Raw genomic sequence first — 24240 nt, forward strand, 5'->3', positions numbered from 1 at the left:
TACATCAACAGCTTTGTGGGGCCGCCCAAAGATTGATGTAGGGAGACTAGGAAAGTCTAAGTAGAAAGACAAATATATGTATCCATGAGATTGATAAATCTACAATGAAATGAAAATCTAGATGTACATATCGACGAAGTAATGAAATGAAACCGGGGATGTAGGTTTTGTAGGGACTGGGAATCAGCGGATTGATAATCATCGCGGGCGCAGGACAGGGGTGTCCTTGTGTTTGTGGAGCCAATGAGCATGCGCCTACGAAAGCACGCAAATCAGTGCATCAAATTCCCCATAAGCATATCATACAAAACATATTTTTGGCTTCAAAAGAGATTGATAGATTTAATATTCCTCATTTTCTAGTCTTGATATACCGATTAGCGCAGTACAATTCCTGATTTAGAGGCTATTTATAAAGGGATCAAACTGGAGCTCGGCGGCGCATTGCTCCTCAGCCATCTACGCCTCAAATTATCCTGACATTGTCTCGTCCACTTTGATCATATATTAGCACCTTAGGTTATTGTTGTGACGGTAACCCTCCAAGTCCCTCGACTAGCTACCCGTCGACAGTATGCTCACGAACGGCGGACCACAGAGTTTACTCTACATGTTTTATACATTTATCTATGTACAATAACGGTTCTAGCTTAAGGCCGACGAGAATCATCCTTTCTAATTATACATACAAAACCACCATGCCTAGCCCGCAAGGAGATCACTCATAATCTTCTCTTCGGAAGAGAAGATGAGCGACCGCACTCGAGAGTGGGCGTGACTGGCCATGGAGTCGCGGTTTCAGCGTACCCAGACCCCGTTGGGAGGACTGAACAAGCATGCTATTCTCTCGCTGTTCAATGATATCCACATCAATCGTATTCTGGGTCGCAAAGTGATACACTTTAACCTCTTTCTGCTGTCCATACCGACGAATGCGACCAATTGCTTGAGTCATGGTTGCACGCCACTTCTCTTGAGCGCCCGAACCCTTCACGTAATACGGCGAAACGAATATGACATGATTTGCGCACGTGAGATTGCTACAATTAAGTTAGTATCAGTTATACCAGATGGAGTAAGAGGGTAGACTTTACCTTCCAGCTGCAGAGGCATCATCAATGTCCAGAACAAGAACCTTGGATATCTCAGGACCATCACTCTGGAATTTGAGAAGGGTCTTGGAAGGGTCTCTAGTCTTGCTAAGATCAACAAACGGAATCGTCGCATGCTCTAGAGCAGCTTTGACCGTGTCAAGAATATTCGAAAACTGGGCGAATATTAAAACCTTGTCTTCTTCATGGAGTTCATTACCAATAAGGGTTGTGATCTCGTTCAATTTCTGACCGAAATTCGAGCTCGGAAGCGAACTTGATTGGTTTTCAAGATCGGAGACAAGGATTCTCTGGTATTTGTGGTTCGTTGATTTGCAGACCGGACAAGTGTCATTTGTATTAACCTGACACTGATTTGCGTTACAGATCATATGGCCGCATTTTGTGAGGAGAGTGACCTCCTTGGGGTTAATGTTCTTGGTTCGACACTTTCCGCAACTGAGTGACGTTCTGCGCAGCCGATTGAGATTTTCGAAGAAGCGCAAAGATCGGCGCTGATTGGCGTAGTACTCTCCTAGGCGACTCAATTGGGTTGTCACAATCCGGAGCTGAAGTTCTGATTGATACAGGTGCTGGTTACTTCCGGAGACCACCTTCCCTTTGGGTTTCACAACTAGGTGCTGGCGCTCTTTATCCTTGTCATCCGCGATACGGTAAAAGCTTGTCCAGCCATCTCGATCGTATTGGTTCGAGGCTTGGTCGATGAGCTCACAAAGGCTCTTCGTGGCATCCTCATCCCCGTAAACGTTCTCCTTGACCCGAGATTTCCAGTCGGTAAAATTTGGAGGGTTAACACCTTTTTCTTGGTTATTTTGAAGCCATACCGCTTTTGTCAAGGCGTCTTTGATGATGGCCTCCATGTTGGCTTGATCGTTCTTGCGAAGGCACAAAATGCGATCCTCTACGCCCCGGAGTTCGCTGTCAAACTCAACATCATCGTCTAATAATCTCGGGTGCGCAGCGCGGAAGATCAGGGCTTCACGGAGATCATGGCTGTTCCCTATGGCAAGCGCAAATTGCTCCTCCGCATCCGTTCCAGAACCCCTAAATCTCTTACTGCTTCGGTCGAACTCCATAGCAGCCGCTCGCTGTTGGATTTCTTGGTACATAGCCCACTCTGAGCGGGGAGGGACGACGATTCGGTAGGTGGTTGTCATCGTAATTGTCCCCAAATCAGCCTCATCCTTAAAGCTGTTAGTAGGGCTTCCGGTGCTATATCGGTGAATGACTTACACGTCTGACAAATTGGTCGAGGAATGTTTGGCACAGCAGATGGCGATGATGCTTCCACACCACGCTCGGGACTTCTAGATACGACCTAAAATGCTCAGCAGCTTATGATCGTCAGCATCTGTACATGTTAGATTAGTCAATTAGACTTACTAGTCAATCCAGTGATGGCAGCTTTGTAATCATCACTTCTCATAGAAGAAAGGTCGTCAATTCCAAGGTGGATTCCAATCAAGCGTGCCATCTTCTTTATATCAGAGAACGAGCCCAGAGCAGGTGTCCCCGAAAGGATCCAGCGTTTAGCCGATCTGACGAGGTCAACTGTCGCCTCCGTCCCTTTCAAATATGTGTATTCGTCAATGACCAGACGGTGGAACGAAAACATCTCCAGTAGCGGAAAGAGTTCTTGAATCTTGCGATTTTTGATGGATGAGAAATACACATTTCGTTTGGGGTCTTGTGGAACTTTGGGGTTCTGAGCTCGCTTAGGTTCCTGGCCTCTCTTGCGCTTGTTGTTGACAATGTCGACTTCGGAATCAGTGTCTGATGCCGAGTCATTGTCACATGGCTTGTTTTTACTGACATATGCGCTACCCGTGAGGCGTTTTGAGGGGATAGGTGCCTCGTTGCGTTCGGACTCCTCGATGTTCTCAGCATATTCCTTGCGTAGATGGGCCACAAATGTTTGTGGGTCAGCAGAGAGCCTATCTACGTTGGATTTGACTCTTGCAGCGGCCTCTTTACGCCAGGCAAGCTTGGCTCTATTGCTCTCTCTAAAGCCGATTTCAGGCATACCGGCGAAGTTGGATAGCAAAGTGTTGTATCCTTCATGGTCCAGAAGATTCATGTTGAAAATGATAATATCTGCAGCTTGAAATTTGGCGACGGTCATGGACTTGTACGATAGAATGTTCTTGACAACGAGAACATTGCGGCTCATCTTCATGAATTTCTTAACCTCGCTTTCCCATTGTCCCGTGAGGTGGGCGGGAACCAAAACGATTGTAGCCTTCAATGGCACGGCACCTTTAATTGTCTTTGCGGCATGTTCCGATGCTTTAGGCATAGATTTCGCGATGAGGGCCAAAACCAGAGCAGTTTTGCCGAAAGCAACATCAAAAGCCAGAACACCCCCAGATGCATTGACTTCTCTGGTCGCTCGTCCTTCAGCCCGGTAACCGAGACTGGAGAGGCGGGCTTCAACGATTTCAGTTTCGACGAAGATGTTCTCTAATTCCTGCATCTCCATCCATGCCAGACCGCGTAGTTGTTCGGGGCGGAGTTTAAAGTGGAATTGGGCTGGTTGATCTGTCTTTTTGTGGCGGGCATTGCTTGTCAAGTGCAGAGGTCGAAATTGAGGACTTGGAGCGGCCTTGCTGTCGGTAATAAGTCTCCAAGACGTAAAGATTCCAGATCTCATGTTATCTCCGAAGACATTGGACTCCAATCTCGCAACAGATCTGTGAATGAGGGTCTTAGGATTTACGCCGATAATCACAGCGATGTTTCCACCCTTAATGGATACGAAAGTGGAAATTGGCGAAGGTCGGGTTTTTAGAGCTTGCTCAAATTTCGAAGCGTCTTCGGGTTCTTCAAATGGGAATTGTTTTCCCTTTTTGTTGATTGACCAAAGAAGACGAGGAGGAGCGGGCGCGCAATTTAGACATGCACAGTCACCTTGCGATGGGGCTATAGAGTGCCACTGGCCGCTCAGTTCGTGGTGCCCGTCCAGAACAAGGCCCCTCTCAAGAAGCCACCCAAACTCATTAGTAAAGTCGGCCTCCTTAGCGGTATTGAGTTCGATCCATCGATCAGAAGGCCATCGCCGGAATTTACCCTTGATCGGGGCTTCGCACATAAAGACGGCCAGCTGTTTGTGACATGAAGTACTAGCCACTTGTGAGACATCCTTTGGGAGTTGACGATAGTACACATCCTCATGAACCCGAGAGTTGAAAGTAATGGGTTCAAAGTCTGCCCAGGCACCATCAACCGTGATCTTGACTCTCATCTGTTTCGTGTCCTTTAGGGGGTCGAAGTTGTCTTTCGAGTCATCGAACTTGAATTTCTGTGCCTTCTGCCCTTTAGCACTTTCAATGCGATGGGCATGCGGAAGACGGAACGATTTGTTGACTCGTGCAATTGCCTCTCGATGCTCTAATTTCTCGAGTCTTCTGTTATCTTTTGTAAAAACGAAAAAGTGATCATTGGGGTCGCCAGAACGCAAGTGCTGCTCGAGGAAAAAGAACAGAGGGGCCGTGGATCCGCTTGTGGACTTCTTGACGTGTAATGAGTTGAATGCCTGTCCACATGACTGGAAAGCTTCATACTCGCCGCGGATGTCGATGTCAAAATATTTTGGATCGAAGTTTGCAATATCAACACGAATATTGGTGCACACGGAGGTATCCGTAAAAGCGGCTAACCCACAGTGGTCTTGATATGATGGTACCATAGGTCCGGTGAGGGAGAGGTCGACATCAAACTCATGCTTCTTAGGAAGCCAGAGCTTCCAGGGGCCTTGAGTAAGGTCATTCTCAGTTGGGATCATACGAGCAATTGAAAACTGCCGTAGATACTTCCCTAAAGGAGTACCAAGGGGTTCATTTGGAAGGTTGGCGTACAAGTCCCATCTGACTTGGGAATCAGAAATTGTCAGCATCAGTTTTGCGTATGGCGAGTCATATTGAACCTCCCAGCATTCTGCTCGTCTGACGCTTCTGAAGAACACCTCGGACTCTAGGGCCTTGTGGACGCACCCTAGGATCATCTTCCACGTCTCGGTGTCAATATCAACGCCATGGCATTGCCTAATGTTGGCGAGCGCCTTCTCTAACTCTGGAGAGCTAAGATCGGTGAAGCGAATGCGCATCGGAACCGAGTTTCTCAAGCGCATCTCGAATTCGACTGGATCCTTTCGAGCTTTAATAAGGAACTCATCCATGGGCTCGTATTGATGAGTTGGCGACTTTCCACATGAAGTACAAGTTGTGTGCTGGCACACCTTGCATTTCTGGAAGGTCAACTTCTTCTTTTCGTCTCGTTCGCAATAACACAGCCGGCGGGTTAGTCTAGCCTCTGCAATGGCGTCTGTGGGCGACAGCTTCTCATATGATGCTGCAGCTAAGCGTTTCTTGACGAAATTTACACCTGCTACCTCCGGAGTGACAGTTTCGACTTTCTGTTGCGAAATGGCCTTATACCCAAAGAAGTCATAAAAGCTACTGAGTGCGGCTACAATGCAAGTGCCAACGACAGTGGAGGTCATCGCATTGCCAGCCAGATTTTGAAGTTCAGCTTGGTTTAAGCGGCACAAGTCCAATTGTTCGACGGGTAGGCCTTGGAGACTCAAGGCTTCGGCTCCAAGGATGCGCCCGCCACGTGTTGTAAGGAATGGAAAGCCGGTCGGCGTCAGGCAGCCAACGATACCCTCTTTAATAGTATCGGTGACACGGAAGACATTTTGGGATAGCTCGAGGATACGACTAGTGCATACTGTTAGCTGAAAATCGAAAGCTGTGCTGAATCGCAACTTACGCATAGTACCGATCATCGAAGCCTCGTGTGAGGTTTCGAAGATGAGCAACCTCAAGTGTGTCTAGCACACGTTCAACATAGCCTTTGAGATTGCGGTTGTAATAATCCGGTAATTCAAAGTGGCCGTCATCAACCCAGTTGGTTAAAGTTCTCTTCATGCCGAGAGCCAAAAAATGGCGGTAAGAGTGATGGTTACATTTGCATGCTTCCCACTTAGGTGCCTTCGTTGCCTTTTGGGTCTCACTGAGCCAGGCGCCGCCGGAAGCGGCTAGAAGAGGATCGTCCGAGCGACGAAGCCATTGTTCTGCGGGACTGCTGGCAGGCCTCTTCAGTGCAGCAATGCGCTCTACCCACTTGTCGAGCCGATCAGCGATGTCGATCTTCTTCGCCCTGTCGCATTTTGTGTCGACGGCGATCAAATAGCCACGTAGTCTGGTATGGGGAATACCATACTCCTTGGTATCTAGCTTCAAGGACCGTGACTCATATCCAATCTCTTCTAGCTCGGTATTCATGCCAACCTTCGAATCACTTTTGTTCTTCTCACCATCCCATGGCGCGCCGGAAACGTTTTCTAGGATGATCACTCTTGGTCTATAGACCCTGGCATAATGAAGCATCGCGTAAAAGGTATCACCAGATTCGCCGCCGTCTGCAAGGGTTTTGCGAGCACGGTTGAGTGTTGAAAAATCTACACAACAAGTGCCGGCAACAAGAAGGTCTATGTCACCTGGAACAATGGCCGACCCTCCATGTGCAGTTTTCCTGTAGGTGATGAGCGGCCACAGTATGAGGGATTCGAGGGAGCATCGACTTACATCTTGAACTTGTTTTCAGCCTCCGCACGTGTATGGCCCTCAAGAGCGAAGAGTTCCGTAATGTCCCGGAAGACGACACCTGGCTCAAAATTCCGATAGATATATGCTTGTTTGAAAGGCACAATCTCCGCACTAAATTTGTGATCAACCCCAAATGCGGCACCATTTTCGGCTTCTGCACGAACTAGAAATATATTAGATGCAACGTAGGACAAGATATTGAGGCCCGGTCACTTACTTTGCCCAAGCAGGTCTAAAGCTAGCATGGGGCTTTCGGTACCTGAGCACATGGTCGCCACTGTCAGGTTACGATTGCCAAGTTTATCAAGATGGCGCAGGTATTTGTTAAATCCGATCTCCTTTGATCGGTCAAACAGATCTTCGAACGCAGCTCTCACAGTGTTGATCGGTGGAAGCATGTTATCAAAACCGAGCCCGTACTTGAACGTGTCATTCCACTTAACAGCAGCCTTTGGCTTAGAACCGTTCACCACTTCTTCCTCTGGGGCTTCTTCTTCATCGGGTGGTTCATCGTCAGAGGCGGATGCGGATTGGGAAGAAGAACCCGCTAGCTTCAATTAGTACTTGATATCAAGAGCATAAGGTTGTGACTAACATTTTGTCTTGCGACGGGAAACCGGCAGTTTTGTCGAGCTTGACTTTGGTGCCTTAGGCTTCTTTGTAGCAGCTGGCTGGGCACGGCGTTTAACAGCAATGGTCTTTTTCGGAGGTTTGGCAGCAGCCTTCTTGGATTTAGGTGAAACTTAGGTTGTAGTTCAGTAATTGTCGTATAAAGTTGAGGAGGGCGAAACTTACTAGACACCTTCTGGCGTTTCGTAGGGGGGAGGGAAATGTCAGACTCTTCTAGAGAGATATCATTGTCGTCAATTTCAGTGGCTGGTGGCTCGACGGATTTAGAGGAATCATCGTAATCAGTATCACCACTGACGGTCTCGCTATTGGGGCCATCGTCAACGTCCATAGGGTTGCTGAAGGTAAAGCTATTTTCAGAGTCGCTGTATGTTGAGACTGCTGCCCGCGCGCGACGTGGACGAAGGGAACTCTGGTAGGGGTTTGGCATTTTGTTGCCTTTAAGAAGTCAGCATCATGTTTGGATAGCAATATGATGAGATAGTGGCTGCGATAGGTTGAGACGTAGTTGGAAGAGCAAAGCTGTAGTGAAGGGTAGGTGGTGAGGCTACGAAGTGTGCAAGACAAGTCATGCAAACAAGGGCACGAAGACAAAAGAGCAATGCATAACGCGATACAAAGAGTGCTTATATGGGGAGCTTTGAAGCAAAGCCTTGGAGAAGGAGAGGAAAAGGTCAGGTAGCACTCGATCTTCCCCGCGAAGTGGAAGGTCACTAAAACTTGGGTCCGGACTGACCGCGATCGCGACCGCGACAAGGGTGCAAGGGGCACTTACTACTGCCAGTAGAGGCAAAGAGCTCAGTGTATGTGGTTATAGCGAAAGTAACTTGCAAAGAAGGAAGGATCTGGTGTTATGTGCGAAAGGAGGTTTTGTGTGTAAAGTGCAAAGGGCGCGTCAAGATGAGGTTTTGGAAATCAAGGTGTAGGCTTTGTTTACCAAGCGACGGCTACCCGTGGTGCTTCGGAGCGGGCAGACAGCCCCTCCGAGGGACAGCCTCGCGATGATATGCTTCTTAAGCTGCAACAGACTTGCAAAGCAAAATGTAACTCTCCGAATACATCGAAGCACCTTGTACTCGGGGATTCCCACATATATATATAAAGTCAGGGGTATAAAAGCCATCGGTATCATGATCGACAAGATCCACCATGCCCATCAGTAATAAGGTACGCAAGAAAACGATACGAAGGCACTGGAGGAATGCTAACAAGCCGGACAAGAATAGAATGATATCTTCGAGAGAACGCACACCTACCTTCAAGTATCTTTCGCCCACCCTCGACTAGCACAACTCTCTTTGGGCTCCCTCTGCTTCTGCTAGGGACGGCATTGAGCCTCGAAACAGATGTTTGCCCTAGATATAGCCGAGGCTTATTCGAAGGAATAACTACCGCAATGTTGGTTCCCTCTCGACCTACCCATATGGAAGACTTTGGGTCGGAGAGTGGGATCTCGCTAGGGACAGTCTGGGGCTTCGTAGTACTGCGCCTGGAGCACGGAAATTGAGGCTCCTCATCGCTCTCGTCATCTGCATCGCATTCGGATTCCACGGAGCTCGTGTGATCTACAAGGATAACATCCAAAGTAGCATCGGTGTTAGATGGAGAAATCTGACGGGCTGTTCTATCTCGAGTGGTAGGCTGCCCACTGGTGATCGTCTCTCTACTTTGAATCTCAACCCCAATGCTATTTCTACTAGAGGCTAATCTTGAAGTAGAGTCAAGTATCTCGACGGCAGGCGTGCCTGCGCTTTTTTTATGCCGACGGGGAGGAGCATAGCTGCATAAGTCGATTTCGTCTGGGGAATCGGATGCTAGTATCTCAACAGCTGATCTCCGGGATCGCCGCATATTGTCAAGGTGGTTACCTACACGAAGAATAGCCCGACGACGAATTTCAAAGGCGGATCGAGTCCCGATATCCTACGTATGTTGCAAGGGCGTGATACGGGCGCACAATGGACCTCGACTTTCGGCAAGATCAAACAGGAAATCAAGAGGTCTTCGATCAAAGGGTAGAAAGCGGGGAAGATCAAAGACTTGTACACAAGTCTAGGTCTCAGGTAAGCGGCCTTTGAATAGCGAGCAAGGAACGGAAGCCGCTATACAACACAGGGCCAGTGTATATCGAGGTGATGCAAGTGCTCCTTAAAGAAATAAGGAAACGAGCTATATTGGGTTAGCTGGGGAACTTCAGAAATGGTGGCTTTAACATTATAAAAGGGCTCGTTTGAGGATGAATCGAGTGATGACTCCTCAACTTGAAAATAGGCTTACATCGGAGAGCAAAGTGTGCTACAAGACAAAATCAAGATACGTGTCCATTAATACAGTTTCGCAACAACTCCTTTTCTATGGTTGATAGTTAGCTACTTATAGCACAGCCTCCGATGAAGTGTCCTTGGACATGAGATAACCACGTTAACCTGGGAGCGAACCTAGCTTACCATGAGAGATGTATTAAATACAGGAGTGGTAGCATTGGAACAGGCTGAGCATCATGAAGCGAAGGTTGGCTTTGGAGAATCAAGTGATTCAAAGATGCCCCACTCTAGATAAGTGGAGACAAACTAGGCAAGGACTGTGGCTCACATTAGTAGTTGGTATATGCCAGTGCATTAGGACTTACTCAATTCAAGGAGAGTTCACTCTTCATGATTTGCGTAGTAAAAGTGTTGGCTTTGGTAGGGTTGTGGTGGGAGGCTGCCGCTACAACGCTAAGGACCAAAGAGAAAGAGCGAACCCAAGCAAGTAGCGACCCTATAATATGACAAGAATATGGGGCATGCGAGGAGAACTATCGCAAGTTCGTTGGTGTGTGGAAGGTCGACAAACGGTCTCACAAGGAGAAAATGGCCCAGGAAGTTAGAGCATCTGCAGAGTATTATATCCAGCAGAATTGGTTGGTAGTGGGGTCGACCGGTAACGAAGGGACACTGCTCTGAGCATATGTTAGCGATTGGAAGTCCAAGAGATTATCATGCGTACAACACTACAAGGTTAAAGGAAATAAATGGAGAGAAAATAGGAATGCAAGAAGATGATCTATAGCTAAAAGGAGAATAAGGAGTCGGCATTGTGGGGGGGGGCGCGTGGGTTCTCTAGAGATTCGGGATATTGCTTACCTCGAGGCAAGAAGTACCCAGGTATTTCGCACAGAACGCAACACCCAGGGTGATGAACTGCTAGTTTTTCTCTGCAAAAGGAGATAAAGAGTGTGAAGCTAATATACCAGTGTCGACTTAGTGGGCGAAGCTTAGAAAGGGCTGTTCGTTGTCGGGGGCATAAAGGGGATATTGTCTCTCTGAATTTACACACAGGACGCGACATCGTAAATTGGAAATTCAAAGCGCGAATCCCTGCAGGCTGTCTGAAGGTGCAAATAAGGTTGGGCGGAAAAGGGGACCAACCTGGACCGTGCCTCCCGACCGTGGCTGATACCACCAAAAGGAGAATCTCCGGACAAGCAACGACGAGCCGGCGATAAGCCCCTCCATATGTTCTGATGATAAGATGATAGAAATTCAATCCTTCAGGGAGAGGAAGAACCATTGAGAACTTGAATTCGAGGCCCTATCGATGTCTTATATAGCCGGAGAAAGAGTTGTTGGGTAGTTTCCTAAAGACCGTCACGTTCGACAAAGCCCCGTTCCGTCTTGGATAAACGCGACAGGGCTCCAGTAACGGGTCAATATCGCCAGACGACGACGATGGCACTCCTGTTGATCCCATGGCGAGATTCTGCACTCTCCTTAGATGGTGAAGGAGAGTTTAGGTGCAGTTGGGATAAGCTTCAATATTTGCTTTGGTTTTGTTTGTATTTGCTGTGATCAACTGAACCACATCGGATATCCAAAAACTAAGCCGGGCCGAGGTATATCCGACCACCGATGTTCTGCCGGATCACCGCCCCTCCACCCCTCTTCCTTCAGCCAAAATTGGTGAAGATTCTTAGAATACAAGTCCAAGGAAATGGTTCCCCCACATCTAGAATCAGCAGATGCTAGAAATACTTTTGAGGACCTCTCAGGTGTTGATATTGCTGCATACAACAACCCCTATGATGCCCTGATTGAAGCATGTCACAATGATCCTGTAGTGCAACCCCTTTTCTTTCCCAGCTCTAGTCTTATTCCCCCTGATTATTGGCGAGCCACGACCAATATACCGCACCATTCATTTCTGTTTTTGTCTCATACTTATTGATAGCCCAAGCTAACTTTCAGAGGCTCAAATTCAAGCTCGATATGCTACCCATCGTGACACACGAAATGGGCAGCAACGGGAGAAGTTACTCTCGCCTGAGTACGAGGGATTGATTCTGGATCCTATACTGCAAAGACTTACAGATCCCTCAATTGAACCTGGATACCAAGATCCCAGAAACTGCATCGTATTCTGGGCTCGGCCTCCACCCCATATCAAGTCTCTCGTGGATAGAATTCAGCAGGAGCTCTTGAAGCTGGCACCGAGTACGTATTATGTTTCATTTGTATTGCATATTTGATTACTTAAAGAGCGAAGTTACTACTCTGTAATTTTACGTTCCAGAAGAACAACCATCGACTGGCCCTCGACCCAGTCAACCCCAATCTCTCAGTCTAGTCCAGGCACATTGCTAACTCCTTCCAGGTATCTGGTTAATGCCTCTCCAAAACCTCCACTTGACCGCATTAGAAATCACCCACTCTCTGACAGCTCCTGAAATAACGTCTATCATCACGGCTCTCGGCGATTCTGCTTCTACTTCTATGGTAGACTACCCCTACACCCACCGAGCTCGTATCATCAAACCTACACTGTCCTATGATGGTGCGGCCATCGCCCTCTCCTTCCTGCCTGCAGCAGGAGAAGGCCTACCGTCAAATTCAAGCGTTCCATCAAGCTCCCGGACCCGGGAGGATGACAACTTCACATATCACCACCTCCGTCGAGATCTCTTCAACATCGCCCAACGGGCAGGTATCGTTGTGGACTCGCGTTACGTTGTGCCTAGCTCGCACATCACTCTTGGCCGTTTTCTTACGCAAGGCGACCATGATAGTGCGGAGAAGATGGCGGGGTGGTTCAGCAAGATTGAGGAAGTTAATCAGTGGCTGGAGGATGAGTACTGGCCGAAGGAGGGGATGAATGAGGGGGAATGGATTATAGGGCAGGAAATGGGGCTCGATTATAGAAGGGGGACGCTTTGGTATGGTGGTGGCGAGACCGTTAAACTTGGGAAAGGGTTTTAGACTACTAGATTACATCCCCTTGAATATGATAGGGCTAGCAGATATGGATTGTCCATCTCAGCAGGTGTCTCTCCGTTGAAACATTCAAGGATTTCGTGGACTCGCAGCCGATATTTTATCTAGTGCGGTTTGATTTAAATATGGCTTCGAACATCGTTTTTGGCATATCTCGTTCGGTCACGGGCATAACGTTACACAAAATATGTGCAAACGTGAGGCTGACGGGATTCCAGGCAGCTGCAGAATACCCATCATCTCCTGACGCACAGTTCACCGAAGACATTTTAAGTTATCGAAGAGAACAATCGTGTCAGCGAACTTTGCCATGTTTCCTCGGCGATGTAGAATAAGATACAAGGACCCAATCCATACTGTTGTTCCCTGTTGAATTTATCTCAACCATCGCACCCACGCAAAATCCACTCCCATGCCGCGCCATGCCCACATGAAGAAGAGTCGTCATCGAAGAACATCTAGAACACCAACGCAGCACCCTTGGTCTTCTTGTCACCACTGTATCAAATTCATTAGCACTTCCATCCATACCAAAGCCAGCCCTTATGCTGCGGAAGTTGGTGACGTACCCAAGTTCGAAATGCTTGCATCGCTTCAACGCCAATTGTGCCTTCGTCTTGCAGGCTGTGCACTCCAGTCTTAACACGACCTTCTTTGTAGTCTTGGCCTTCTTGTGGAACACGGGTTTTGTCTGACCACCATAACCGGATTGTTTGCGGTCATAACGACGCTTTCCTTGCGCGAATAGGGATGCCTGGAGAAAAGTTCGCATCAGAAGGACGTTCGACAAACGAGGATGGAATGCCCAAGTACCTTTCCTGCCTTGTATTGCGTCACCTTGTGTTGTGTGTGCTTTCGGCACTCCTTGCCCTTGCAGTAGGTGCGTCTGGTCTTGGGTACGTTGACCTGTGAAGGCGTTCATGTTAGCCTTGATCTAGAACATCGCTCATTTCCATATCTTGAGCCTTCGATCCCTCCCCAGCCTATCCATATACGCCATTCAAAGGCGATCAGACCCGTATAGCCAATTTTCTCGGTCGGATGTGTTGGGAAACCCGAACGTCTCGTCGATAGCTCCACGAGTGAGCAAGATCGAATTCGCGATTTCATCTTCGGCATAACCAGCGTTCCAAGCCCCAAGCCCCAAACCTCCTCTCAATACACCAATGCCCTCTTCTCCGCCATGGGGATCTGGAATGAATCGGGGTGCCTACCATCTTGACTGATTTCTGCCGTTAGTCGTGAAGAATATGGTGTGTCGTCTCGGCGTCGATGTTCTTGAATTTCGTAGGCTTGAATTTGTGCGCTCGCTTAGATTGGAAAGTGCGCGCTAACATTCGCGGTCACATGACCACGACCGGCGTGGCCCAAGCCCTTGAAACTGCGATTTTTACCTTGAAGAAGTTGTTGTCTACAAATATCATTTACGATTTTGCATCTGTTTGCAAATAGTATATGTGCGATGCGATAATAAGGTAATCAAGTGTAGGGCTTGTATTGTTGGGGGATTTTTTTCGCCGTGTATAATGAAGTTGTCCACTGGAGGCGGTGGTACCTTAGGTACCTAAGTACCTGGTATTTCTAGTTCAACCTTTTACTCTACTAGGTGGTTTGAAAGAGCCCATTACAGGGTAAGGATCCTCTCATGATATGGAATGGAACGTTGAATGTGACACAAAGGGCTGGCCAAGAGCCTACCGTGTCTCCGCCTTCTCCCCAAAACAGTCGCCTTATCCACCATCCATTGCAAATAACGCATACTCGGTGGTACCTAAAAAGGTACCTTAGATAGGTACATCCTCTTAAGGCCAAGTGACAACTCCGAGGTATCTACGCAGACAAATGTTCATCAATCTCTCGCGGGGGCTCATAGCGGACTCCGTACCACTATCGGCTCACGGACCTGGCCTACGTACGTGGGACGAAATCTTGGGATGTTGAAACAAGGGCACGGTTAATGCTGCGTACTCGTATCCCAGCGCCCGAGCAGCTGGAAGCCCATCAATCGTCATAATGCTTCCGCCATTATTGCAATGTGTTCTTCGCCAACTCTATTTCTTTATTAATACATTATCAGCAGAGTACATTTCGCTAGCATGATAATAGTATTGTCGCACAGTCCCTACCTGATGTAGCCTGCTATTGAACGATAATGGCCTCTACCAGTACAATCGCGATCGGCGTGCTTGCGGTTGTCCTCGCCTGGGTATATTCGAACATTTCAGGTCTTTCTAAAAATATAGCTGCAGCGAAACGCAGTGGTTTGCCATATGTCATCTCACGTCAGTTGTGTAACCTAGCTTTATGGCCAGCTCGACTGATCAATCAATAGCTATCGGTCCCTATAATATAATATGGCTTATAACGCACCAGCTATGGCTTCCAATACTCCAAAGCCTACCCACGGCTTGGACGGAGGATTGGCTTCCGTATGTCCTCAGTGTAGCTTCTCGAATCCTGCTAACCTGCAAGTAGTTTTATGATACCAGACTGGATGTGGAAATTGCTATTCGAACCCGTCAAGAGAAGTGGCGATGTCCTTATCACAGTATCGCCTGGTACAATGTATGTTTGGGTCACAAATGCTGAAGCTATGCATCAAATCACCGCAAGGCGCGAAGCCTTCCCGAAGCCGCTCGAGCCGTACCGCATACTCGAACTGTTTGGCAGGAACATAATTACAACGGAAGGGGGGGATTGGAAAAAGCACAGAAAAGTAATATCACCGGGCTTCAACGAGAAGAACAATGTGTTGGTCTTCGCTGAGGCATGCGACCAAACGCAGGGAATGCTACGGAAGTGGACGGGGCCCAGCGGGGTTGGAAACACCACGCTTAATAGTGTGCCCGACGATACAATGAGCTTGACTCTACGTATCATAAGCAGCATTGGATTTGGAGTGCGCCTTTTATGGCCCGGAGAGGCTTCGACAGAGGGGCAGGGTGGGGCGGGAATATACAGCAGCAATCAACCTCCGGAAGGATATTCCATGACGTTTGAAACCGCGCTGAGCACATTCCTCGACCATATCCTTATGGTAATGCTAACACCACACTGGCTGTTGAGTAAGTCCAATTAACTCTAATGCTGCGAAACTCGTATTAATATTGCGCAGAACTGTTGCCATTTCAAAAAGCACGGGTAGCTTACGAATCCTTTGTCAACTGGCGTCAATACATGAACGACCTATTCGCTCAAAAGGTTGCAGAAACCCGTGAAGGCCAAAGAATTGAAGGTATGGATATCATGGGCTCACTCGTGAGAAGCTCATATAGCGCGAAGAGCGATCCCAAAAGGGACGCTGCTCAGATACATTTGTCCGACTCGGATATTTTGGGGAATGCATTTGCGACGCTCGTTGCAGGACACGAAACCACCGCAAATGCAATTCATTTCTCATTAATGGAGTTGGCTATTAATCCGAGACCCCAGCGGCTTGTGCAAAAAGAGATCCAGGCCATATTTGGGGACTTGCCGCCTGAGAAATGGGACTACGATTCGAGTATCAACTCTCTGCTCGGTGGTGTGTCGGGTGCTGTTTTAAACGAACAGCTTCGCTTGATGCCTCCTGTCATAGCTATTCCAAAATCGGTGTCTGACGAACGCGACCAAGATCTCATTATCGACGGGAAGAAGTACACGCTCCCCGCTGGTGCTCAGATTGCATTGAATACGATCGGTGTGCATAGGAATCCAAGATACTGGCCAACACAACCGTCTAAGGTTACTGATGGGGCTGATGATCTCAATGATTTCAGACCGGAGAGATGGCTCATGAAAGTGGACGCGGCAGCCGACCAGCTGATAGATAATGATGATTCGGAGGCGGAGGACGGCGATGGCTTTGGGGGGTTTACAGGTAAAAGCTCTCACGCACGATTATTCAACCCGGTGCGAGGTTCATACCTTCCCTTCTCTGACGGTCCGCGGTCATGCGTCGGGCGGAGACTGGCGCAGGTAAAAATTATGGCGACATTTGCTGTTATTTTTCAAAAGTACTCCATCGAACTAGCTGTTGATGAGTGGGCAACTGATGATGAGGTGGCGAAGATGTCGGACGAGGAAAAGAGGGTGTTATACAGAAAAGCGCAAGACAAAGCTCGCAGTACTTTGAGGACCGCTAATTCCGTTATCACATTGAAGTTGCATCCAGGATTTATACCAGTTAGAGTAGTTAGGAAGGGAGAGGAGAGGTTTGTAAAGATTATAGAATAGAGCAGCGCCAACTGTCTCCCTGATGAACTAAATTTAACTTAGCCCTTTAAACTGCAAAAATGAAAAACTTGATCTAAATTTCGAATTCACTCAGCACCAACCATCGCTGATATTTGGTAATATCACGTGATGAAAATCGTGACGACAGGGTATATTGTCTTGTCTCCCCTTAGCGCCCCTTCTCCAGAGTTTGTTTACATTGGCAGCATCTCCACGCATCTTCCAGCCACGTCCCCAACCCCCACATTAAATCGATAACACAACAAGGCGAGCATCATATCAGAACAACTAGCACTTGCGCGTCCAAGCTCATCAGTCGCATTTACAATCGCGCATACTCCACTTCTTGCTACACAAATCGCAACATCGTCATCATGTCAGGCGCATCAAGTTGGCTGCAGAAGATGCGGAAAGCCGACCTGCTAGAGCTGTGCGATTCCGTCGGATTCAAAGAGTATGATACCTCATAAAACCCACTTAGCGCACATTGCCTAACTCCCAAAATAATAATCAGACCATAAGCTAATGAGTATATTATAGCTACCCAGGAATGAAGAAAACAGAAATTGAAGTCGCGCTTGACGATTACCTTCATGAGCACTCCTCCCAATTCTCAGGAGAGACGCGCCTCGCACCATTCTACAAGACCAGGGGACGCAGTGAACACTCTCCAGTCAAGAAGGAAGTTGCGCCAATCGGTTATGATATTGAAACCAAAGCCCGCACTGTGAAGCGCAGAGTTACAAGAGCTGCGGAGGAATTACTGGCGACGTAAGTTCCATTCCTACACACCACGCGCGTCAACATGTTTATATACTAATACATCGGGTCATAGAGATGATTCGGAATCCGAACCAACAACTGCACGGGCTCGTACCGCCCTGACAAGAACGCCAGCACGCTCCTCGGCGCTTTCCAATCTATCATTCGCATCGAATGTGCCGTTACCGCCATCGCCGGCTGTGGTAGCTGACGCGATCGACCGTCGGACCGCCGTCCTACGCTCAAAAATATCCGACGCGTATGATGAATCAGGAATCAGCGAGACCACACAAGCAGCGCGCGAAAGCCTATCCACCTTGACTGCCATCCAGGCAGTAATCGTGCTATTCGAGTTGTTTAGCCTGCGGAAAGAAATACTGCCCGATCGCTACGCGTTCACCATCCCCGAAATCCAATTCCTGCACACAAGGGAATACCCTGTCTCGGTCCCAGATCTCTTCCTCCTCCTGACAAGCTCATTCTGGGGCCCTGCCACGTTGTGGACCGCCACAAGTCTCATCCTCCCCTTGTTCGCGGCATACTTCTTCAACTTGACGAGCAAACCCTCCCGTGGACGAAGCCAAAACGCGCATTTCAATTACGCGTTTGATCCGTTGACGTTTAATATCGTCAAGGCGCTGTTGTCATTCGTCGTATACGGACAAGGCGTCACATTTTGTGGGCTTGTTGATCTTGAGAATGTCGCGAGGATCAATTCTGCCATATATGGCGGATGGTCGGGTGTGATGGTTGGAACAGGAATTGGTGCTTTGGTCACATTGTATGAGGCGGTTTTGAGGAAGTAAGCCATCTTTAACCCGAGTCTTGGGGAGCTTTCAAATTCTGCAAGTGTAGAAATGGAAGGTATTTGGTGGTGTTGTACAGCGAGGCAGGTCCGACGTAAAGAAGTTATGAAATTACTTGGTTTATTTTCCCATCAGTCTTGCAAATCGCTAGTTGTTATTGTTTTTCTGGCCTGGGCTTTTTGTCTTTTAGGAGTTTGTTGGAATGCTGGATTATATATTGTTCTTAACGAAATTCCTAACGGGGAAGGAGCGCGGGTCTACTTCATTCAACATCCGCGTGGGATTCGAATATTTTTCGCTGGTAATGCACTCGCACTTGGGTTTATAAGGGTGAGGCAAACCAGATTACAATCCGTACGTATAGGTTTATGTGGGAAAGAAAACGCAAGTCATTTGAAACCTAGTTCGTGTTACTGTTTTATTGCTATATGTGCTCTAATAAAGTGAATGTGCTACTACTTCCCTCGAACAAATAGCATATATTTTAGTTTACGAAGGGGACGTTTTGATGAGGCAAGTATTAGCATCAAAATTAAGAAATTCCCCGCGAGTATAAAGAGGAATCTCGAATAAGCCATTCAATAGTCGGGATGTCTGTCGCTATGAAGACACATAGGTACTCTGTATGTAGAAACCAAGTTCCCATCCTCGCCACCTCTAGCCGTTCCCAGCTCTTTGACATAGGTATAGGAGGTCAACAACTCTCGAAATACATTTAAGGTTACTTGGTATTATTCATTAAACCACGCCATGATTTCAAAATCAAGAAATAATATATTTCCTATTTCCATATCAAGCTATTTAACAAGATTTTTATTATGCCATCATTGTTGAGATTTATTAGATCATAAATTCAAGTGTCTTTCCAAACACAATTAAGTACAAAACAAAGCCAGCCACCTGTATGCCACCCTATTCGCCTAGCCAGGCGTACTATCCCCATAGAACCCTCATGATGTCAGTCTTACACGTACATATCATTTCTTAGGGAGGAGCTGAGACATTCTGTTCCTTTTCTACTCTCTGAACGGCACCGAAGCGTTTATTGCCCTGATCGAAAATCTACAGTGAGTGTTAGCATGTGCTATGGTCAGCTCGGGAAAGCAAGTACTTACAGCATAGACTGCCTTGAGGAAAGTATCACCAAGGATATCAAAGGCCATGCTACCTCTGGACTGGATACCGCCATAGACCATACCGTTACCGGCATCAGCAAACCCCAGATCTTCCTTCTGAATAACAAACTGTTTGTCACCAACAGCAACAGTGATGACGGGAAGTTTGTCGGCAGTGGTATTCGTGGGGAAAACATAACCCTGTTGATTATTGTCGTATTTAGCGCCAGGGATAGCCTTATAGATGGCATCACAGAATTCATCAGAGACTAGTGCGAGGGTGGTTCCGGTGTCAGCAATGGCAGTATTCCCAGACAGTTTGATAGTCTGGCCATTGACGACTGCAGATTCGGAGGCGAATTTCCAGAAGCCCTGGGAGTTATCGATAGGAGTCCATGCAACCTCCTGGCCGGATGCCTTGACAGTGTCTTGGTCGATGAATCCAAAAGTGTAGAAGCTTTCACCCTTGTCAGCCTCATCGGCATCACGCCAGCTACCGAGATAGGCTGTGAAGAGCTCGGCACTCTGTGGGATTTGTTCTTCGGTTATCATGTTCTCCACTGGGGTGGCAACTGGCTTCGGTTTGACGGTGTTGATTGTTCCAAATGCGAGGCCAAGAAGCCCGTCCCCAGTACTTTGAGTGAACTGTTGAGACATCTTACTAGCAAGCTCGATAGCTTGATCCTTAATTGTGAGTCCGCCGATAGTCACATTGTCGGTTCCAACGGTTCCAGATGCCGAGGAGTTATCACCATACGAGATCTCCCAGGTAGAGCCGTTGGCAGCCTTGAATGTGGATGACTTCTTTGGATCGAAGATAGCATGTCCACTGCTCTGCTGCGTGATACTAGACGGAAGCTCTGTAGACCATACCTATAGTTTCCTGTTAGTCCTTGAATACCTGGGACCAGCAGAGGTCGACTTACCCAGAGATCAGCAGATCCTGTGTCAAAGTCAAGGTTGAGGGTTTGCGGAGGCGTGCCAATTTGGATAGGAGCAAGATACATGGAGTCATTTTGCTGGTCCTCGGCCCCGATTTCTCCAGCTTGCGTGGTACCGACATCAGTGCTTCCACCACTTCCAGACTTCTTGGCTAAGACGCGATGAGACTGGGTCTTGACGCCGAACTTGTGAAAAGATTTCTGAGTTTCCGAGGTCTTTTGCATCTGGAAGTATGGGCCTGGCTTGGTGGGCTCAAACCCCCATTTGTTGAGCAGGTAGACATAGGACTTGGTTCCGGACTTCTTGTAGTTCTTATTTCGGATAACTTTGATCTTCTGGAGACCTTGGAGAGAAGCCATGATGAATAGTATGAGAACGAGGCTGATGTAGATAAGAGGGAGCTAGATGTAAAAACTGTATTGATGGAAGGTTTCGTAGGGGGTACACGTACGCGCGAGCGGGTAGAGCTGTATGAAGAGAGCGGGAGTGATAATGAACCGTAAAGGAGAGATATCTGGGTATTTATCTACCTGTATCTATCTGCACTTGCTAGTTGACACTTTTTGAGAGGCGCCTGCTCAGCAGGCCCGGGATCGATCAAGGAAAACAACGCAGATGAGATAACGAATGGTTAATTCAGCGTGGGGGTTGCCAAATCAAGTTATTTGCTCTTGCAAAGCGTGATCTACACCCCAGAGGACTAGGAAAGTAGTAATGGGATCTCGAGAGCAGCGTCATCGGCGGTTTTGTACAGCCAAACAATTACAGGCATGGCTGGAGTGTCGTCCAGGCGTTGTACTTGCGGAACGTTGATTGGGCACCGTGTGGTATAGTGCATATGTATTGGTAGGTACCTACCTATCTATAGGTTCTCAGGCAGGGTTGCAACAACGGACTACCCTTCGAGAGCTGGAGATGCGCGTCCTACCCTGAACTTTGCCATCAAGGCGATTCGGTCCGCTGATCTAGCTGCGAATCCGAAATTTTGTCTTGTTGTCCCGGGAACCAACAACACTGCCACCAACGTTTCATGTCACATCACAACAATCGAGCCAGACTAAATCGAGCCAGTGCCTGGGGGAGGAACAAGTTGACAACTGAGAAACAAGCAATGTGCTACTCGTACTCACTTGTGCCAAGCCAGTTTATTCCCTGGTTGTACCAAGTCCAAAGCTTCTATTCCTGCATCAACAGCTTCCAAATCTCGAATGAAAGGGGCAGCAGGGTCTCTCGGATATGTTGGCACGACTGATCGACGCACAAGATCAAGGTTTCGCAACCTATCCCAACACACAAGGTGTGATTCCAGGTTCCCAGATGCCGGCCCTGGCCACATAACTTTGTAGCTCTCCTCTCGAAGTTCCGAAAACGGAAGCTGTTAGTTGCTGCTCATCGCCAGATGACGCTCTCCCTGTTTCGAATTTATTTGCCGAGTGACCGCCACCCCCACAATTTGGTCTCACTGGACAATATCAACATTCCCGCGGGATGAGGTGAGAACTTTGTGAGAGGCAGATGAGGCTGCGGATGTCGTGCAACATGTCTTATGTCGTACCCGCTGCTTGTCACAACCGCCCTTGTGGTAGCCGGTTCAAATGCAATTAGCAGGTGACCAACACCACAGTACGTCGAAAGCATAACTAAATCCTAGCTCCTACTGTATGTTAGCGTTCCATCTCTAGCTTGTAAGGCATCCTAAATCTTCTATTCTTTGCTCGGTGTCAGTACAGGTACCGAGCATAGTATATGAGTATTTTTTATTGGTAAAAGGACATATCTGCCTTGAAACTGTCCCACAATTGGGCCACAAAAATACCTGTGTTATTCTAATAATAAAATTTTGAGTTATATATGCAGACTTCATCGGAGTTCTCCGTTAATATTTATGTCAAATGGCTCTGTATTAGTACCCTCATAACAGGCTCTGTCCTATGTCATGCGTCTGATCGAAGAAATGCAAATGCCAACGGCAAATTCCCTTCCTTTATGACCTCCACCTCCTACCTCTAAAATGAGGCAATGTCGTAGCACAGGGCTGTGCTCTAGTTATAGATACGATAGGGAGCTTTTGCTGGTTGATTGCCTTCGAGTTGATAGAGTCGGAGCTAAAATCGCTACTACCGAAACTAAGAAGTATTCCCTCCCACCCTCGGACCTAAATCAAAACCCTCTCTGAAATACCCAAAAGATCAGGTAATGTCTAACGTATATAGTTCTCTCTAGAGTTGATAAAACTTAAAGTTCGAAAAGAGGACGGGGTTCTTTGGGCATTGAAACTCCCCACGCATCTAGTCACCACCGTGCTAATTCCCAGAATCGAAAAGCTTAGCTAAGGGATCATTTGCTAGGCTTAAGGAACCAAAGCTGTTCTCTTAATTAAGAAATGCACTTATATAGCCTAGAAAACCTCGGGGTTTTGGGGCTAGTTGGCATCTAGCGGTGTGCAGGCTAGGATAAAATAGCTCGTGCTAAGCGTAGCCGCCATATACCTCGGTATCTATAACTTGAATTTATTTAAAAGTAAACGAGAAAACACTAGATGTTTAGGAAAAGGTAATTCGGCCGAGTAGGATATGTAGTGGATATCTCTCCAGATATCGGCTTGTTACGAGAAATTAGAGTTGGATGATTAGATATTTGGAAATTTTAATGTTCGTAAGTATTGAGATCGATATATAGATGCTCCGCCATTTTTTTGGATAGGGAAATGATAGGGTAGGGCATGTGTGCGAGGAAGCATGTAAGATTGCAAAACGGACAGAATGGAGTACGCCCAGTGATCGCTTAATAATATCATATAAATTTGAATTGGAGAGTCCTAATGAATAAACGCCAATGGTAATACCAAACTCCTCGCTCCCGAAAGATGTATTTGTACAAAACCCGCTTGGTCAAAGAGAGTACATAATATGGCAACAGATCGCTGAAATCCCCTATCGTACTAGAACCTACAAAATCGGGTTGCCGTTCGGTTTTCGCATTATTTCCCTTCTTGGCCGTACATCGATTTCCTATCCTCTCTCATTCCCTCAAGGACACCGACTAAGCCGCCACTCCGCAATCTTTCAAGGACGACCATCATACCCTCTTTGCTCTTGCCCAGTTGGTTCTCGGTTTTTCGACTCGCAATGGCTTCGATGCTGCGTTGGATTCCGGTCTTGCTCCAGTTCGCCAAGAACCCCTTCTTGGGTTCATCATCTGCATCTGCAACAGCCGCCTCGCCCTTCCTTGTTGCCCTAGCTCTCAATCGATCACCCAGCCGACTCTTAAACATAACTGTTGTAACCACGCCGGTGGTGCCAGCCCCAACGCTAAAATCATCACCCTCATCAACTGGGATCTGCCGCTGATACTCCTGCTTCTCAATCACGCTCAGAATACCAGTCCAATCGAGGTTCTTGCTCTCCGTCCACATCCAGCCCTCCTTGACATCGATTGTGCTAGTCTCCAAGATATAGCTTTCAGACCGGCCGCCGCTGACATTGCCCGACACACTTTTGGGCAGCAGCTTCAGCACGGCAGGAGGGAGCCGAGAGGACTTTCGATGAATCCGCGTAGTCTGCAGACGCCCTGCGCCGTCGATGGCACGCGAAATAACATCGGTGGAGAGCACGTGTGTGCTATACGGATTCGGATATCGCAAGAAGTATGCGAGCGTTACCGCGGGGAAGGAGTAGTCGTAGGTAAAGGTGGATTCGTAGAATTTAACCATTGTCAAAGCTTGGTATGCATCTGGAGGGTTTGGCCTGCAGTAGGAATAGGTGCTTGGTGTCGGTGTTGGCGTTGTTAATAAGAGGATAGCG

General features: G+C 47.7%; 7 protein-coding genes across 7 annotated transcripts; 3 read left to right on the forward strand and 4 right to left on the reverse strand.

Moving 5' to 3' along the window:
* Positions 1-718: 718 nt before the first annotated feature.
* Positions 719-9199, reverse strand: BP5553_04985 (uncharacterized protein; the record flags this gene model as incomplete). Its single annotated transcript, XM_032013608.1, has 10 exons — positions 719-1040; positions 1095-2296; positions 2346-2446; positions 2496-5827; positions 5880-6644; positions 6698-6881; positions 6936-7265; positions 7314-7460; positions 7514-7786; positions 8605-9199. 10 exons carry the CDS (start codon positions 9197-9199, stop codon positions 719-721), a joined length of 7251 nt encoding a protein of 2416 aa, XP_031870208.1.
* Positions 9200-11320: 2121 nt separating this feature from the next.
* Positions 11321-12582, forward strand: BP5553_04986 (putative 60S ribosomal protein L44; the record flags this gene model as incomplete). The annotated part of the gene is made up of 3 exons (XM_032013609.1): positions 11321-11446; positions 11577-11820; positions 11981-12582. The coding sequence occupies 3 exons, from the start codon at positions 11321-11323 to the stop codon at positions 12580-12582; spliced, it is 972 nt and encodes a 323-aa protein (XP_031870209.1).
* Positions 12583-13055: 473 nt separating this feature from the next.
* Positions 13056-13519, reverse strand: BP5553_04987 (putative 60S ribosomal protein L44; the record flags this gene model as incomplete). Its single annotated transcript, XM_032013610.1, has 2 exons — positions 13056-13095; positions 13167-13519. 2 exons carry the CDS (start codon positions 13517-13519, stop codon positions 13056-13058), a joined length of 393 nt encoding a protein of 130 aa, XP_031870210.1.
* A 1230-nt stretch (positions 13520-14749) lies between these two features.
* BP5553_04988 (Cytochrome P450) lies at positions 14750-16812 on the forward strand (the record flags this gene model as incomplete). Its single annotated transcript, XM_032013611.1, has 4 exons — positions 14750-14879; positions 14930-15026; positions 15073-15662; positions 15713-16812. The coding sequence occupies 4 exons, from the start codon at positions 14750-14752 to the stop codon at positions 16810-16812; spliced, it is 1917 nt and encodes a 638-aa protein (XP_031870211.1).
* A 374-nt stretch (positions 16813-17186) lies between these two features.
* Positions 17187-18380, forward strand: BP5553_04989 (Uncharacterized protein; the record flags this gene model as incomplete). The annotated part of the gene is made up of 3 exons (XM_032013612.1): positions 17187-17266; positions 17353-17583; positions 17648-18380. The coding sequence occupies 3 exons, from the start codon at positions 17187-17189 to the stop codon at positions 18378-18380; spliced, it is 1044 nt and encodes a 347-aa protein (XP_031870212.1).
* A 984-nt stretch (positions 18381-19364) lies between these two features.
* Positions 19365-20796, reverse strand: BP5553_04990 (Aspartic proteinase; the record flags this gene model as incomplete). The annotated part of the gene is made up of 3 exons (XM_032013613.1): positions 19365-19442; positions 19496-20368; positions 20422-20796. 3 exons carry the CDS (start codon positions 20794-20796, stop codon positions 19365-19367), a joined length of 1326 nt encoding a protein of 441 aa, XP_031870213.1.
* Positions 20797-23417: 2621 nt separating this feature from the next.
* Positions 23418-24149, reverse strand: BP5553_04991 (MSF1 protein; the record flags this gene model as incomplete). Its single annotated transcript, XM_032013614.1, has 1 exon — positions 23418-24149. The coding sequence occupies one exon, from the start codon at positions 24147-24149 to the stop codon at positions 23418-23420; it is 732 nt and encodes a 243-aa protein (XP_031870214.1).
* Between the last annotated feature and the right edge of the window lie 91 nt (positions 24150-24240).

The sequence above is a fragment of the Venustampulla echinocandica genome, assembly GCF_003357145.1.
Source record: "Venustampulla echinocandica strain BP 5553 chromosome Unknown scaffold_2, whole genome shotgun sequence".
Classification (NCBI taxonomy): Eukaryota; Fungi; Ascomycota; class Leotiomycetes; order Helotiales; family Pleuroascaceae; genus Venustampulla; species Venustampulla echinocandica.